Genomic DNA, 18,303 nt, shown 5'->3' with positions numbered 1-18,303 from the left:
TCTGTCAAATAAATAAATAAAACCTTTAAAAAATAAGTAAAATTTCCATTTTAATTTTGTTTATTTATTCTTTTTTTCTGAATCATTTTCTCTTCCAGAATCCTTTGTTTTCTATCTTCTCTGTTGCTTAGGAACTATGCAGTCTCTTTACCTGTATTCCTTATATAATTGGACACATTTTTATAATCATCCAAATATATCTTCTTCTTTCAGCAAATATTTATTTCCTGAAATATTTATTTCCTGAAATATTTACAAATTCCTATTTTATAGCTGGTGGGGTTTTGGGATATATGGGACAATAAGACAGATGAAGTTCTTTACTCTGTGGGGGTTGCAGTAACATCAGGAAGGAGAACAAACAAAAAATCAATGAATTATATTTGTGGAAAGTACTATAAAGAAATACAATGATTTTTGAGAGCAAATATATTTAATCTACACAGGATGGTATTTATCTTGATCTCCAAAAGATTATTACTATTATTATCTATTATGTGGAAGGAGATAATCATAAATAATTTATTGTTGGAATACTCTGGGAAACAAACTGAGGGTTACAGAAGGGGGGGAGGATGGAGAGTAACTGGGTGATGAGTATTAAGGAGGGCATGTGATGTGATGAGCACTGGGTGTTACATGCAACTAATGAATCATTGAACACTACATCAAAAACTAATGATGTACTTTATGTTGGCTAATTGAACATAACAACAATAGAAAAGTAATATCTTTTAGATATGAAATTTTGATACTATGTGCTGGCCAGTGCCATTTTATTTTCATATTCATTCATTTATCTCATGTGTTGAACACTATTAAGGACAAGCAAAATAAAAGGTAGTAAAATCAACATTTGCTAAATATTTACACATTGAATACATGATGGCAAATTTACAACTTTACAACTTACTCAGAGAAATTAGTATTAACTCAATTTCTTAGATAAACTGAGGTTCAAGAATTTAATCAACTTGCCCAATATCAATGTAGTGGCTGAACCAGAGCATAACTCTTGGTTTTGTGAATCCAAAATCAATGTTCTTTCCAATATGTTATGTTGCTTCTCTAAATTAAAATTACAAGGTAATGTGGTAAGTCCTTACAAAGAGGTTTGAAGAAAAGACTTCTCACTGCACCATGAAACCTGTAGTTTAGCCTTCTCAGATCATGTGTTCAGTATTCTAGGGCAGTTCTTCTCAAACGGCAAAGACATAAGTTCCTCTCCCCATCCCCATCCTTCATGCAGTGATAGTCTAGTAAATACAAAATTATACATCTGGGTTTTGCTGTGAAATTGCTAATTTGATGTGAAATTGCTAAGTTTCTTAGCACTCTCAATTTCTGTGCTTAGAATGATGAAAACTCCTCACAGTTTATGGACCTGCACTTTTTCATTACTTCAGGGAATCTAAGTAAGTCATAATCTCTGTTTTCAAGGAGCTTACAGTCTTTTGGTGAGTTAGAGCTGTACTTAGAATACTAAAACACAAGACATAGTAAATTAAATGCTAACGACATAAAACAAGATCTCACAGATATAGTTAAAATTTAGTAAACCTTGAAAGAGTCTGTTTGTCAGTGTAAGCCTTGTACTTTTGGAAGTGAATGAAATAGTGTAGAAGTGGTGAAGAGTTTTGTGTGACTAGAAGCAGGCTCTATTAGTCTTAAACCAAAAATCAAAAGAATTTGGTGCTGAGGGTGCCTGGGTGGCTCATTTGGTTAAGCAACTGCCTTTGACTCAGGTCATGATCCTGGAGTCCCTGGATGGAGTCTGGCATTGGCTCCCTGCTCAGCAGGGAGTCTGCTTCTCCCTCTGCCTGCCCCTCTCCCCTCTTGTGTGCTTTCTCATTCTCTCTCTCTCTCTCAAATGTATAAATAAAATCTTAAAAAGAAAAAGAATTTGGTGCTAAATTGTTATTACCCAAGTTGACCAATCTTGTATCTCATGAAAAGCATCATAATATCTACTCTGGGAGGAAGCAGAGAATTAAATGTAGAGAAAACTTGGTGGCTATGCTAGTAATAATAAAGCAAGACTTTGTACATGTTGTAAACATTTAAGTAATATTAAAGATGAATATATTCCCTGAGTGGGGGGCTGGGATGGAAGAGAAGAAGGGTCTGTCTTCCAAAAAAAATGCTTATGGACTTGGAAGGGATTGCAACAGTGATTAGTTCTATGTGACTGGGGCCAGATTCTATTAGTTTTGAACCCCAAATCAAAAGGTTTGGCTCATGCTGACTATGTTATATCTCATGAATGAAGAATCATGGCATCAACCCTGAGAGGAAGCACAGGGTATCAAATGCAGAGACGACCTGGTGGTAGAGAGCAGCTCCACAAGACAGCTCCAATTCTTCTGGATAATCGCAGTTGAGAGGCCATAAACATTATCAGGTAGGTCCTAATGCTATAGTAGAAACAGGCTTTCATATTTTTGACTTCTCTCCCAATCTATTAACATAATTAGTATAATTGACATTTTCTCCTATTGTCCTTCTTCAGGGAGCCATGCCAACAAAGCCAATGGATAGAATGAATCACTCTGTGGTGTCAGAGTTTGTGTTTCTGGGACTCACCAACTCCTGGGATATCCAACTTCTCCTCTTTGTGTTCTCCTCCACGTTTTACGTGGCAAGCATGATGGGAAACTCTCTCATCATGCTCACTGTGACTTGTGACCCTCACTTGCACTCCCCCATGTACTTTCTGTTGGCCAACCTCTCCTTCATTGACCTGGGAGTTTCTTCAGTCACTTCTCCCAAGATGATTTATGATCTTTTCAGAAAGCATAAGGTGATCTCCTTTGGTGGCTGCATCGCTCAAATCTTCTTTATCCACGTCATTGGTGGTGTGGAGATGGTGCTGCTCATTGCCATGGCCTTTGACAGATACGTTGCCATATGTAAGCCTCTCCACTATCTGACCATCATGAGCCCAAGAATGTGCATCTTCTTTTTAGTGGCTGCCTGGATGACTGGCCTCATCCACTCTGTGGTGCAACTGGCTTTTGTGGTAAACTTGCCCTTCTGTGGTCCTAATGTATTGGACAGTTTTTATTGTGACCTGCCTCGGTTCATCAAACTTGCCTGCACAGACACCTACCAACTAGAGTTTATGGTCACAGCCAATAGTGGATTCATTTCTGTTGGCTCCTTCTTCATACTGATCATTTCCTATATCATCATCATTCTCACTGTTCAGAAACACTCTTCAGCTGGTTCGTCCAAGGCTCTGTCCACACTCTCAGCTCACATCACTGTGGTATTCTTGTTCTTTGGTCCTTTGATATTTGTCTATATGTGGCCATCTTCCACCATACACCTGGATAAGTTTCTGGCTATCTTTGATGCTGTTCTCACTCCCTTCCTGAATCCAGTCATCTATACATTCAGGAATCAAGAAATGAAGGTGGCAATGAGGAGAGTATGCAGACAGCTAGTGAATTACAGGAAGATCTCTTAAGTGATGCCAGTATTGTGAAGAGCCCTTGTTGATTCCTGATGTTCATTACTGGCGGTCAAATGCAAAAAAAAGCTCTTGTTTGTTCTATCTTTATTTGACTATACATGCTGATATTGAGTCTATTTTTATGTTTCATTTAGGAGGGAAGGGCATTCACTTTTGAAAATAGAGAAGGAGTTACATATGAAGTATTTTAAATCTAAGATTATAATGATTTTGAACCTTAATTCCAAAGGAATAACATTTGTGTTAAATGATTGTTAGAAATGCAAAAGAAGGTAGATTTCTTTAAGGACTTCAGAACAGGGAGAGCTGTCTCTCTCTCTTTTTAAAGGAATCCCTACTCAATGGGGGGATTTGCTGACAGAAATGAACTAAGTCTTCTTATTGTATGCTGCAGCATGCCCATGTTCTACCCCTTCTGTGGGTCTCTTGCCAGTGCTGTGCAAGGATGACAGAATCTTTGAGAGCACACACACAGAATCTTTGAGAACACACATACTGGAGCCCAGTGGGCGAACATCTGGGTAGTAGCCATGTATTCTTAGAACAAAAGGAACTGAGAAAAGGCTCTTTCTCCTCGGTTAGTATTATACTATTCAAACCCAGGAAATTCTCATTCCCTTTTCTCTTCTATTTCTTCATTTTTCCTCAGTCACTTAGGGCCTCTGGGCTAGGAAGATCTCTAACCCCCTTCCCTCTCATTTTTCAGGCTTTCTTCCTTCTCCTTCTCCCTGTGCCATCATTCCTCCTTTGTCATGTCAACTTGTGCAAGACTTGAAACCTGTGGAAGAGGCAATTTATTACAGTTATAATAGAGCTATTTAAAAGAGAGCAATGGGGGTGCCTTCCCTTTTCCCACTTCCCTTCACTTGCTGCTCTGTCCCCTTCTAATTTCCCTAACTGCTGTCCTATTAATTTATTAATTTTTCTTCTTTCCTTTACTGAGTTATAAATGAAATATAATATTGTTAGTTTTGGGCATACAAAATAATGATTCAGTATTTGTATATATTGTAAAATAATAACCACAATAAATGTAGTTAACATCTGTCATCATATATTACTTTTATTTTTATTTATTTTTAAAAAGATTTTATTTATTGGCAGAGAGAGAGAGAGACAGCAAGAGAAGGAACACAAGCAGGGGGGTGGGAGATGGAGAGGCAGGCTTCCCTCCAAGCAGGTAGCCTAATGCAGGGCTCAATCCCAAGACCCTGGGAACAAGACTGAGCTGAAGGCAGATGCTTTAAGAGTGAGCCACCCAAGCGCCCACAGTACTCTCTTTTAAATGACTCTATTATAACTGTGATAAATTGCCTCTTCCACAGGTTTCATGTCTTGAACAATTTGTTTTGCACAGCAGTTCAGCCATGGAGTGTGAATGAGAGGAAAACATTTAAGTGGCTAGGGTAGAGTCGCTTAGAGCAGTGTCTTTCACACTTTTTGATAGTGACCCATAGTAGGGAATACAATATACATTGCAGCATATACCCTGTCCCATCCCCATAAAGAACTGAAACAAAGTTTCACATAATGACATTTAATTTTGATGAAGTTTTCTGTTATTCTTTCCTTTCCTTTTCTCTTGTCTTCTATTAAAAAGCTTGTCTACAACCTACTTTGTGAACTACAGGAAATCTGCTTACTTAGAAAATTAGAGAGATGATACAGAATTACATGTACTGCTTCCAGTTGAGAACAGAATAAATACACCAAGACAAATGTTATGCTGTTTTAATAGAAAAAAAATTTTAGTCTTGGTTAATTTATTTTTATTATTATAATTATTATGATTTTTTTGAACCATTAAATAGTTTTCTACAACATGATTTTTTAAAAAGCTATTTATTTATTTATTTATTTGAGGGAGAGGGAGAGAGAGAATGCACACACATGAGCAGGGGAAGGGGTAGAGGGAGAACCAGACTCCCTACTGAGCTGGATTCCAGGATACCTGTTTCATGACTTGAGCTGAAGGCAGACACTTAACCATCTGTGCCACCCAGGCACTCTCTAGTTTTAATGTAGTATTTGATAGCAAAACATTTCTACATTTATTTAAATAAGCTGATCATGCTGAGCTGTGCAAAATTTTCACATCTATCATTGCTTCTTTACAGACTCATTATTTTAATGAGACATACACATATATTTTTCTTCCATGATTTTAAAAATTCCAGTTAGTTCACAGACAGTGTAATATTATTATTTTAAAAAATATTTCATTTATTTATTTCAGAGAGAGAGAGAGAGAGTCAATGAGAGTGAGAAAGAATCTGAAAAAGACTGCACTGAGCACAACGTCCAATGCAAGGCTTGATCCTACAACCAAGATATGACCTGTGCTGAAACCAAGAGTCGGATGCTTAACAAACTGAGCCACCCAGGTGCACCTACAGTGTAATATTAGTTTCAGATGTATATAGTGATTTAACATTTTCATTGCAATACCTAGTGCTCATCACAACAAATGCACTCTTTAATCCCCATCACTCAATTTCTTTCATGAGTACTTTATAGTTTTCTGAGTATAGATTCTGTGTCTCTTTGGTTAGGTTTATTCCTAGGTATCTTATGGTTTTGGGTGCAATTGTAAATGGGATTGACTCCTTAATTTCCCTTTCTTCTGTCTTGCTGTTGGTGTAGAGAAATGCAATTGATTTCTGTGCATTGATTTTATATCCTGACACTTTACTGAATTCCTGTATAAGCTCATTTCACCCACACCCCTCCCCCCAATCTCAGTTCTGGTAACCATCAGTTTGTTCTCTATAGTTAAGAGTTTGTTTCTTGGTTTTACTCTTTGATTTATCCCTCATTTTCATTTGTTTTGTTCCTTAAATTCCACATTTGAGTGAAATCATTTGATATTTGTTTTTATCTGATTTATTTCACCCAGCATAATCCCCTTGAACTCCCTCCATGTTGTTACAAATGGCAAGATTTCATTCTTTTTTATGGCTGAGTAACTTTCCACTGTGTATATATGTTACATCTATATATTACGTCTTCTTTACCTATTCATCAGTTGATGGACATTTGGGCTCTCTCCATAATTTGGCTATTGCTGATAATGCTGCTATAGACATCAGGGTGTGTGTATCCCTTTCAATTAGTATTTAAATAAATTAAAAATTAAAGTTATATATATAGCCAAAGCAAATAAAATTTATTTCCTGAAAATCATCTACAGCTTTCTGTATCTATTTGGTTTTATTTTTTACTATTTCTTTTCACATTCTGAAACAACACTTTATCACAAGGTAAATATACATTTTTCCCCCTTGATAAAACAGATTCTATTACTTTCATAGTTAGTGATACTTTTTGGTGATGTTACTTCTGTTATATTCTCAGTCACCCATATTAATTATGACTTTTAACCAACATAGCTAATATCTATTTTATTGAGAGTTGTGAAGGTAATTGAGAATTGCCTGTCATATACAATCATTTTAGTAAATTAGCAAAGCTAATTAAATATAATGTCCAACACCACACACATCCTACTTATACCTTCCTATAGGCAATAAATATTATTCTTAAATGAGCACACTGATTATCTTGATCAAAATGTATAGATATTCTATAAAGACATAAGTCACACACTGTGACCAATTGTTCAATATCTAACCTTTTTAAAAATTATCCAAAGAATATTCATTAATAACTTTACACTAAATCAAAGTATTAAAATTGCTAAGGATATTAGACATTATGTTTAAGTGGACACACTACAGAATTGTCAGAAGTGTAATGAATTGACTGGTCATGTGGTTTTACATTTTTTTCTCATTTTAAATGCTTGTTTTATGCTCTGTACTGCAAAGATCAGGGAGAAAATGTATAGCTGTTCTGTAAAAAATATCAAATTAGTCTGTATTGTCCAAGAATTTATTTAGATTATATGATCTTAAATGCTTCTGAGTTAGTAAATTCTATGAGAATTTGTTTCTGAAGAAGCTAATTAATTTATTAACTAATTAGTTAATTAATTGAGAGAAAGAGAGTGCTCACAAGCAGGGGAGAGGGAGAGGGAGAGAAGATCTAAAGCAGACTCCATGCTCAGCACAGACCCGGATATGGAGCTCAGTCTCATGACCATGAGACCATGACCTAACCGAAATTGAGAGTTGGATGCTTAGCCAACTGAGCTGCCCAGGTGACCCAGAAAAAGCTAGCTTATTTAAAATGGAAATTCAGGTTTTAAAACTTCTTCAGATTATGGGGTATGTTAGATTTATGTTAGTATTTGTTAATCTCTATAAACCAATTCTTACAGAATCTCTTGTTTTAAAGGCTTTGTATAAATGTTATTAGAAAAATGTTTCATATTCATGCAATGAGAGTTTAATTTTTATTTATTACAGAAACATAACCATCATAAGGCTCCTAGATTCAGTTTTACCATCTTATCTACAGATCAAAAATAGAATCGGATTTACCAAGATATCAAAAGTAGAGACACACAGACATAGGATCACAAAGAACTTTGTTTCCATTGGAAAAAGACATATTTTTACCCAAATAGATTAAAAAACACCTAAAAAACCAAATTCTCCATCATTTCTCATCTGAGAGATCCTGTATTAATTTGCTAAAGTTGTGCAACAAAGCCCCACAAACTAGGTATCATAAATAACAGAAATTATTGCATCACAGTTCTGGAAACCAGAAGTTTAAAATCAAGGTGGTGGCAGGGTTAGTTCCTTCTAAGAGCTGTGAAGGAAGGATCAGTTCCAAGTCTTTCTCCATGACTTGTAGATGGCTGTCCTCTCCCTGTTTTTTTCCCACGTTATTTTTCCTCTTGTCAAGTCTGCTGGTGTCCAAATTTCCCCTTTTTAAAAGGACACCAGTCAAATTGGATTAGAGCTCAACCTAATCTTAACTCATTACATTTACAATGGCCTTATTTCCAAACTAAGTTCACATTCTGAATTACTGGGGGTTAAGACTTCAACATGAATTTTGGTGGGGGAGGGGGCACAACTCAATCCCTCATGGATCCTCACCATCCCAACAGAGATCAACAAATTATCAAATCATGAAACCAAATTCACAATCTCTGTTGTCACCAATGAGGAATAATATATTAGTCATGCAAACCAGCTTTAGAACAAAACTTGGCAAGAGCCAGAAACCAACCAATCAACAAAAACTACCAAAGCAGAAAGGTAAAACAGAGATCAGACTGTCAGTGAAGGTAAAGTTTTCATGCTGCTTTGAATTCTCTATGAGAACTCAGAAGAGACATACCTAGGTATAAACATTTCATGAAGCACATTGCTTAGGAAACACAGTTTATTGGCCCCACAAGGTGAGTTAACTTGGACATCTTGGTAGGCCTCCCAAATGGTGGAAGCATAATTTTCAAAAAGTTAAGAACATGATTTGTGTATAAAGTGATCATGTGTGAAGTATTTACTTAACTCACTAATGAGAGAACAAAATGATAGGATGATAACCTGGTTTCAATCAAATTTTGATGGAATCATTTTCTAAGACTAATGAATCCCTCTTTAAATGGTCTTCATGGGGCACCTGGGTGGCTCAGTGGGTTAAAGCCACTGCCTTTGGCTCAGGTCATGATCCCAGGGTCCTGGGATCATGCCCTGCATTGGGCTCTCTGCACAGCGGGAGGCCTGCTTCCCTTCCTCTCTCTCTCTGCCTGCCTCTCTGCCTACTTGTGATATCTGTCTGTCAAATAAATAAATAAAAATATTTAAAAAAATGGTCTTCATAACTCTTAATTTCACCATTTCCATGATTCTGACCTGTGCTATAATTGGGCACTGTGACATGAGAATTTTAAGGAGCCAAACCCAAGAGAGAAAAACACTAGTCAGACTGATTCTCATTTACACAAGTAATATCCCGAGAGACCTAAGAGCCAAGAGATTTGTGAATTAAATGAAGAATATTGGTTATATATTTTTGAGACTTTAAAACACAGAAACTGTTGCATTTTAAGACATTTAAGAAGTTTAAGATAAAGAAACAGTCAGTATGAATAATGTCCAACTTCACTATTAATCAGGGAAATCCAAATTAAAAACCAATATCTATGCTTCTGCTCCAACTATCATATGATCTCCCTGATATGAGGAAGTGGTGATGCAACATGGGGGCTTAAGTAGGTACGAGAAGAATCAATGAAACAAGATGGGATTGGGAGGGAGACAAACCATAAGTGACTCTTAATCTCACAAAACAAACTGAGGGTTGCTGGGGGGAGGGGGTTTGGGAGAAGGGGGTGGGATTGTGGACATTGGGGAGGGTATGTGCTATGGTGAGTGCTGTGAAGTGTGTAAACCTGGTGATTCACAGACATGTACCCCTGGGGATAAAAATATATGTTTATAAAAAATTAAAAAAAAAAGTGGTGAAAAGAAAAAAAAACCAATATCTAGGCTGAAAAGTCCAAATACTATGGGTAGATATACTGTTTTTAAGACCTGGGCTAGAAAGTTCCTCCTCTGTGGCATAGTGAAGGATTCCATTTTTGAAACCTGGAAAGAAGGTCCAAGTGATATGGCAGGGTGTAGGCTTATGGGCTAAGATGTTGATGAGGTGTTCCTGGATTTGTAAGAGAAACAAATCCTAGAATGATACACACAATGCTTCTCTTATGGTAATTCCACTCCTTACAGGTCATGAATGCACTGAGCAAGAGAAAAGAAGGAATCATTAGGCTATGTCCCTTCAGTGATGTAGTATCTTTTGATCTAATCAGTAAGTATCTAATTCAAGTAAATATTTTAATGTATTCTTTTTATTTATTTATTTTACAGATTTTATTTATTTATTTGACAGACAGAGATCACAAGTAGGCAGAGAGGCAGGCAGAAAGAGAGGAAGGGAAGCAGACTCCCTGCCCAGCAGAGAGCTGGATGTGGGTCACCATCCCAGGACCCTGGGATCATGACCTGAGCTGAAGGCAGAGGCTTTAACCCACTGAGCCACCTGGGTGCCCCAAAATGTATTCTTTCAAATAAACAGTTGTACTCATGAGACTTCCGTATAGGACTATTTAGCAGTATATATTAAAATGAAACTGTGCATATAATATTTAAGTGCTGCTGGTCAGTTATCTTTTTATGATAGATGATAATATTCTAAAAAGTAAGAGCTCCAAATTCTGTGGTCTTTTGACTCCATCATGATTTGGACAGTGATTCAGGTAGGTTAGATGGATAGAAACTCTTCATGAAAAAAGAGATGAATCTAAGGAGTCAGAAATGAATTAATTCTGTAATTCAATAGGGAAATTGGAACACATAAATTCACAACCAAATATAAAAAATAGCAGATTGAGTGGAGTCAAATCATGATTTCATGCTACTTATTAGAGAAATTATTCACTAGAGTTGTGCAGCTGTCGCAAGTGTTGGTCTCCAGATGAAGGATAACGTAGGAGCAGAAAATTCGAGATTCCTGAAGTAAGTGTGAAGACATGGACTATGCGGAAGAAACTAGCTTTGTTATATTATGATTTCCTGGGCCATCAACTAGATGCAATGGTTGAATCATCACAGAAAAAGAAGCATGCAGTAGTAGAAATAACCAGACTGACTGGAAACCAAGGGTCAAATGTATTAATTCTGGGCTTGCCACCAACTTGTTCCTTAGCTTCAGCAATGCCATTTATTCTTTCTGTACCTTGGTTTCCTTAACTCTAAAAAGAAAGAATTTTACAGTCACTAGAAAAATTTATTTAGGTCCTAGCAACAACATTCTTCTACAGGGCATATTGCATTGATAGCACTAAAAACAACCAATTGGGAGCATGCAGCTCCCATGCCCATACCTGTATATCTTTCTGCTACTCTGAATAGTGTCCAGAGCTCTTTTTACCCATCTCAGGAAGAATAAACAAGTGGAGAAACTTGTAGGATGATCACATTGATACACTTCTTTGCAAATTTTATTATTTCCCAGTAACTCCAAGTTAAACTCATCATTTGTTAGTAACTCCAGACTATGTTAGGAAGTAGAAGATTACAAATTTCTATCTGAATGACCCTAAATATTGATCTACTGCTTTATGTCCTACCCTACAAAAAAGTGAATTATGATATCATTCTGTCAACTAAGAGACTAAGGTCATGGCTATGGCTACTTTATTTCATCATTTCCAAATGGTTTAGTCTTTTTATTTTTTAAAAAGATTTATTTATTTATTTTAGAGAGGGAGAGAGAGTCTCAAGCAGACTCTGCTGAGTGCAGAGCCCTATCCAGGGCTTGATCCCATGACCCTGAGATCACAACGCAAGCTGAAACGGAGAGTCAGTCACTCAACTGATGGTACCACCCACACACCCCTACTCTTTCTATTTTAAAACTACTTTATTGAGGTATGATTAACATACAAAAAACTGAATATTCTTAAAATACACAACTTGATAAATTTGGAATTAAGTATAACTCATGAAAACATCACCATAATCTATGCTATTAAACATAACGATCACTTCCAAAAGTTTCCTCCCTTCCTCCCACCCATTATTTATTTATTATTTTGTGATAAAAAATATAACATAAGATCTATCCTTTTAGCATATTTTAATGTATGCAATACAGTATTATTAACTACAGGATTTATGCTGTACATTAGACCTCTAGTACTTATCATTTTGTTGAACTGAAGCTCTGTACCCTTTGACTAAAACCTTCCCATCTCTCCCTCCCACAGTCCCAGAAACCACTGTCCTGCTCCATGGTTCTGTAAATTTGACTATTTTTTATAATATAAGAATAATTATGCAGTATTTATCTGTTAAAAAAACTTTTTAGGGGTGCCTGGGTGGCTCAGGGGGTTAAACCCTTTGCCTTTGGCTCAGGTCATGATCCCAGGGTCCTGGGATCGAGCCCCACATCCAACTCTCTGCTCAGCCGGGCACCTGCTTCCCCCCACCTCTGCTTGCTTTTCTGCCTACTAATGATCCCTGTCTGTCACATAAAGAATAAAATATCTATTGGAAAAAAAAAACTTTTTAAAGATTTTATTTATTTATTTGAGAGAGAGAGAGAGAATGAGCAGGAGGAGGGGCTGGGGGGCAAAGGGAAAGGGAAAAGCAGCCTCCCCACTGGAAAGGGAGGCTGATGCAGGACTTAATCTCAGGACCCTCGAATCATGACATGAGCCGAAGGCAGCTTCCCAACTGACTGAGCTACCTAGGTGCCCCCCAGATTTTCTTTATCCATTCATCTGTTGATGCATATTTAGGCTGTTTCCATATCTTATCTATTGTGAATAATGCTGCAATGAACATGGAAGTGCATATATCTCTTCGAGATTCTGGCTTAAATACTTTTAAATATATACCATGAAGTGAGATTGCTGGATCCTATGGTAATTCTATGCCATTTCCATACATTAACAGTGAGTTATCTAAAATGTAAATTAAGAAAATAGTCACAGTAATAATGGCATCAAAAAGAAGAAAATAAAGATAAATTTGACCAAAGAGGTAGAAGACTCATGCTGTAATTTACAAATCATTGATGAAAGAAATTAAACAGATGAAAATAAATGGAAGACCATGATTACACATCAGAAGACTTACTATGGTTAAATTATCCATATTACCAAATGATATCCACAGATTCAATGAAATCCCTATCAAAATTCCAATGTCATTTTTTATAGGAATAGAAAAAAAATCCTAAAATTCACGTAAAACTACAAATGATCTTGACAGCTGAAGCAATATTGAGAAAGAAGAACAAAGCTGGAGGCATCATATTTCCTGACTTCAGAATCTTGTAGTTAAAACAATATGGTACTGGCACAAAACAGACATACAGACCAACGTAACAGACTGAAGACACCAGTAGTAAACTTATACATATATGACCAACTAATATTTGACAAGGGTACCAAGATACTTAGTGGGGAAAGTGTAGTCTCTTCAACAAAAGGCTTGGAAAAACTGAATATCCACAGGCAAAAGAATGAAACTGGATCCTTATGTTACAACTTATACAAAAATCAACTCAGAATGGATTAAAGACTCAAATATAAGTGATGGAACTTTAAAACTCATAGAGGAGACATAGAAGAAGAGCTTTATTGGGTTTGGCAATGACCTCTCTCAAATGACACCAAAGGCACAAGCAACATAACCAAAATTAGAAAAGTTGGCCTAAATCAAACTAAAAAACAAAAACACCCCCAAACCAACACAAACAAATAAATAAACATAGAGTCAAAAGATAAATTATAGGATTGAAGGAAATATTTATAAACCTTTTATCTGATAAGGAATTAATATTCAAAATACATAAGAAACTCAAACAATTCAGTGGCAAAAAACAACCCCACCACAAACAGAAACACAATCTAATTAATAAATGGGCAAAAGGGTTGAATAGACATTTCTCCAAAGAAAACATACAAATGGGCACAGGTATATAAAAAGATCAATATCACTGATTGTCAGGGAAATGCAAATCAACACCAAAATGAAATATCACCTTTCACCCTTGTGAAGCCTATTAGCAAAAAGAGAAAAGATTACAAGAGTTGGTGAAGATGTTGGTGGGAACACAAAATGGTGCAGCTTCTACGGACACAGTATGGCTTTTACCCTTTCTGAAAAAAGCATAGTTTATATACAGGACTACTATTCTAACACCTAAACCAGATGACATGAAAGTTGTTAGCTCAGAGGGGAGCCTAGATTTGGAAAAGGTTCTTTTGCAGCAGTTTCAGGTTCTGTGCAAAGGGCCCAACTTCTTGGGTTACACTACCTGGAATACATAATGGAATTAAAAAGAAATTACTGGTAAGAAGAGGTAAGATGTGAAGGTTATAGGAAGCATCACTGGGATAATCTAAAGGCAAATTGCTATCATTTTGTGACAGCCATTTTCCTACAAATTACAGAGTATTTTACATATGGACATGACATCTCACAAATATCATATCATACCAAAGCTCTACCTTAAAAAAAGAGGTGAGGGAGTTAGTATATAACAGTTGGCTCTACTGTCTCCATTATACTGCACCACCTGTAATCTGCTGGACCAGTGGAGTGGCTTCCTGCATTTTCATTTGAAGCACTAGCTTGTAGATGATATTTTGAGAATGTGGTGGCATTCTCTAGAATACTGCATGTATAAACAATCAGTAATTTTTATTTAGGGCTATGTTCCAATGAAGTAGCATATATGGATCCAGGAACCAGGGTACATTTGGGAAGTCTGAACTTCTCATTGTTGGAGCTCTAGGCACCTTGGGTTTAGAAGTCCTGGTTTCTACAACAAGAGGAAAATTTTCATCAGTGACATAACAAGAGTCCCATTAAATTTGTTTATGGCAACTTCCCTTCTGGGCACTAGGCAGAAGCAAAAATTCAAGATTTTAGAATCTCATCCCATGTGCAGAGATCCTTGTTGTTAACTACTGTCATCCAACTTCTGCCTTTGTCACTTTCTGCTTAATTCCCTACTTTCAAATGGAATTAATGAATCCTCATAGCATTCCCTAACAAGTTTCCTGTGTTGATCTTCCTCTCAGAATCTGTTTCCCTAGGAAGTCTAAACAGTGGACATAGCAACAAGTCTCTGTGTAGACTCAACAACATGAATTTCTCTTCACTAAGGGTGATCTCTCTACCATCATGGCTGAGTGCCCAAGCTGCCAATGCGAAAGTAAAGCCTCAATACTTTCTATGGTATTATACCTCACCATACTCTCAGGAAACCCAGGGTCCACCTTTTCTGGAAGGATTAGAGACCTGTCTTCATGGCTATATAAATTTATTCTGGGTTCTGATTTTTTCCTCTACTCGTGGTGCTTCTGCTAGCACTACCATTCATAGATTTAGAGAATACCTTTCCTGTCTTACTTATCATTTGCTATACAACACTGGCTCTGGAGAAATATATAAATAAAATAAAGTATGACAATGTGTTTATACCTATATGATTCACTAGAGGTATTTGCCCTCTATGACCCAAAAATAAGAGTGATAGAATGGGGAATGAGCTAGAGAGTACTCAGCTTTTATATCAACTGAGAGGTTGGTATAAAACCTTGCATGTTTAGGAAGCTATTTGATGCTGTATACATCTTAAACCATTGGCCAAGGTATACATTGCTATCTTTCCTAAAGTTGGAATATATGAATTCAAAGTGGAAAAAGTCACTCAAATATTAAGAACAAAGAATTTATTGGAGAAATTTATGCCCCCTATATTTATTCTTGTGGACTTTGGTTTAGTAGGTTTGCAGGGCCTAGTGCTCCAGAGAAGAATGTTTCCAAAGTGAAAAAGTCTTTGACCACTTTGGGCTCCTTATGTTACTGAACTAGCAGATGGAAAAGGGCTTACTCTGGTATTTCTGGGTACTGGGGCAAGAGTAAAAAGCGAAGTCTGTAAGCTATATATTGAAATATTTGTGAGTTATAAATCAAGGTAACATCTTGAATATAGTCTATTCTAATCTACTATATTGATAAATATGTTTTTTCTTCTTCTTCTCTAGTATATAATTATGAATTTTTAGGAACTTTGGTTGCTCAGGTCAAACCAAAAGGTCCCTAGGGATAAAGTCCCTTGATCCATGAGCTTCTTCTAAACTCCTGTCTGCAGTGTCACTTGCTCACTGTTGTCTAGAACTCTTAATTTGCTTTATTTCCACATATGGCAAGATTTTATGGCACTTTGTGTTAAAGAACAAATGAAAATCTAGGACTCCATGAAAATACTCTTATTTATACAGGAAAAATGGGCAGATGGTAATAAATTTAATAACTAGGAGAGCAGCTCTAGTGTCAGACATGGTTCTGTTGTTGGACTTCCCATGAACATGAGTCATATCCTCAGGTATGTAAGTGTTATTCTAAAGCACTGTACATGGCATTTGGGATAACCAATTGACCAGTAGTGGAGAATAATTGGGTACTGACACATTGGAGAATGCTAGCTGACCTTTACTTTTAACTACAGTCACACAGTGATATGATAATGTGAAAGATATTAGAAAAAGTCATATGGATTTATAATGTTTAGGTTCCAGCATTCTGTTACCTGTGATGATTATATAAATGATTCTCACACCCTGCAATTTGACAAAAAGGTGAGAAGCATTGGTGACACATATAACTAAGAAAACAAGGATTATAAGCTTTTCAAATAAGGTGAAGTATAGACATTATTTTCTGTGAAGAGGGAAGTACATTTATTAGTTACTTGGATAATTTGTAAGATAGAAGAGTATCATAAATCCCTGAATAGAGGAGACACCCAAAGACCCAAAGCTGAATAAATTATTTCCAATGTACATGTCATCCTAAAATATGCTGTGGAAAATTTAAAAAGAAAATGGAAACTACCAGGAGATCAAATTAGTTCTCCTGCTCTCTTGTGCAGAATTTTACAATGTTTTGCATTAGTTTTGTAAACTGTTAGTAGAATGTGGGAGGATTTAGAGAAAATTGAGAAATTTGCTTTTTCTTTTTGTCATTTTTGGAGTGGAGAGGTAGATGAGAAAGAGATTGTAAGAGGAAGTATGAAAGGATTTGAGTTTTTAAAAATTTAATTAATTCTTATTCAATTTTTATTCAGGTATAATTAATATACAGTATTCCAATATAATTAATATACAAGCTTTAGAGGTACAATATAATGATTCAGCCCCTCCATGTATTACTCAGTGCTCATCACGATAAATTTATTCTTAATCCCCTTCACCTACTTTACCCAATCCTCCTTCCCCCTCTTCTCAGGCAACCACAAGTTTGTTCTCCGTACGTAAGAATCTGTTTTTTTTTTTTTTTTTGTTTGTTTGTTTGTTTGTTCTTTCTTCTTTCTTTCTTTGGCTTCTTTCACTTCACATGTGAGTGAAATGATATGGTATTTGTCTTTCTCTGACTGACTTACTTCATTTAGCATTCAGAAAGCTAAGGGATGACTTGATTGGTTGAGCTTATGTGTGTAAAAAGTTCATTGACAGAAATAAAAAGCAGGGTATAAGGAATACAAAAAAGTTAAAGGGACACAGAAATTCTTCATATTGCATGAAGTTACTAAAAGTAAAAGAAATGATCTTAAGTTAGAAACAGCAGAATTTTACTTAGGTATGAAGAAAGATTTGGGATAATTTGAGAAACAAAGTGCAGTATATTTTAGATGAGGGAAGTTCTAACCTCAATATTTTTTTTTTTAAAGATTTTATTTATTCATTGGACACAGAGAGAGAGATCACAAGTACATAGAGAGGCAGGCGGGAGGGGGGGGTGGGAAGCAGGCTCCCTGCTGAGCAGAGAGCCTGATGAGGGGCTCTATCCCAAGACACTGAGATCATGACCTGAGCCGAAGACAGAGGCTTTAACCCACTGAGCCACCCGGGCGCCTCAAACCTCAATATTTTTTTTAAAAAAAGATTTTATTTATATGTTTGACAGAGAGAAAGACAGCATGAATGGGAACAAAAGCAAGGGAAGTAGAAGAGGGAGCCAGGCTTCCTGCTGAGCAGGCCCCGCCCCCAAAGACAGCTTGATCCCAGGACCCTGCTTAAGGCAGATGCTTAATGACTGAGCCATCCAGGTGCCCCCAAAACCTCAATATTTTTGGATTGAGAAGGAAATTTATATGAATGATGGCTTAGATTTTGAAACTTAGGAGACGTGTCTCCCTTTCAGCTTGATAATTCTATTATTTGGAAGCCCAGCTACCAATATTTCTTTCATCTATAAAGTATTAGATATCTGGGAATCCATTTCTGGAAGATTGATAAATTCTATATGGGTCAAGAAAAAGGATTAATCACAATACAAGGCAAAGAGTTAGGGCTTTTCTTTTATATTATGGATATTTAGTTAGTT

At 36.4% G+C, this 18,303-nt stretch overlaps 1 protein-coding gene across 1 annotated transcript; it reads left to right on the top strand.

Moving 5' to 3' along the window:
- The first annotated feature begins 2,530 nt into the window (after positions 1-2,530).
- Positions 2,531-9,270, top strand: LOC101693370 (olfactory receptor 4F3/4F16/4F29-like). Its single transcript, XM_004751361.2, has 2 exons — positions 2,531-3,462; positions 9,264-9,270. The coding sequence occupies exons 1-2, from the start codon at positions 2,531-2,533 to the stop codon at positions 9,268-9,270; spliced, it is 939 nt and encodes a 312-aa protein (XP_004751418.2).
- Positions 9,271-18,303: the final 9,033 nt, after the last annotated feature.

This window comes from Mustela putorius, unplaced genomic scaffold (assembly GCF_011764305.1).
Source record: "Mustela putorius furo isolate JIRA1106 unplaced genomic scaffold, ASM1176430v1.1 tig00003898_pilon_pilon_pilon, whole genome shotgun sequence".
Lineage (NCBI taxonomy): Eukaryota > Metazoa > Chordata > Mammalia > Carnivora > Mustelidae > Mustela > Mustela putorius.
This window is presented reverse-complemented; position numbering and strand designations above follow the sequence as displayed.

Coding starts and splice junctions, on each gene's coding strand:
- LOC101693370 (XM_004751361.2), top strand. CDS start 2,531: ATGGATAGAATGAATCACTCTGTGGTGTCAGAGTTTGTGTTTCTGGGA.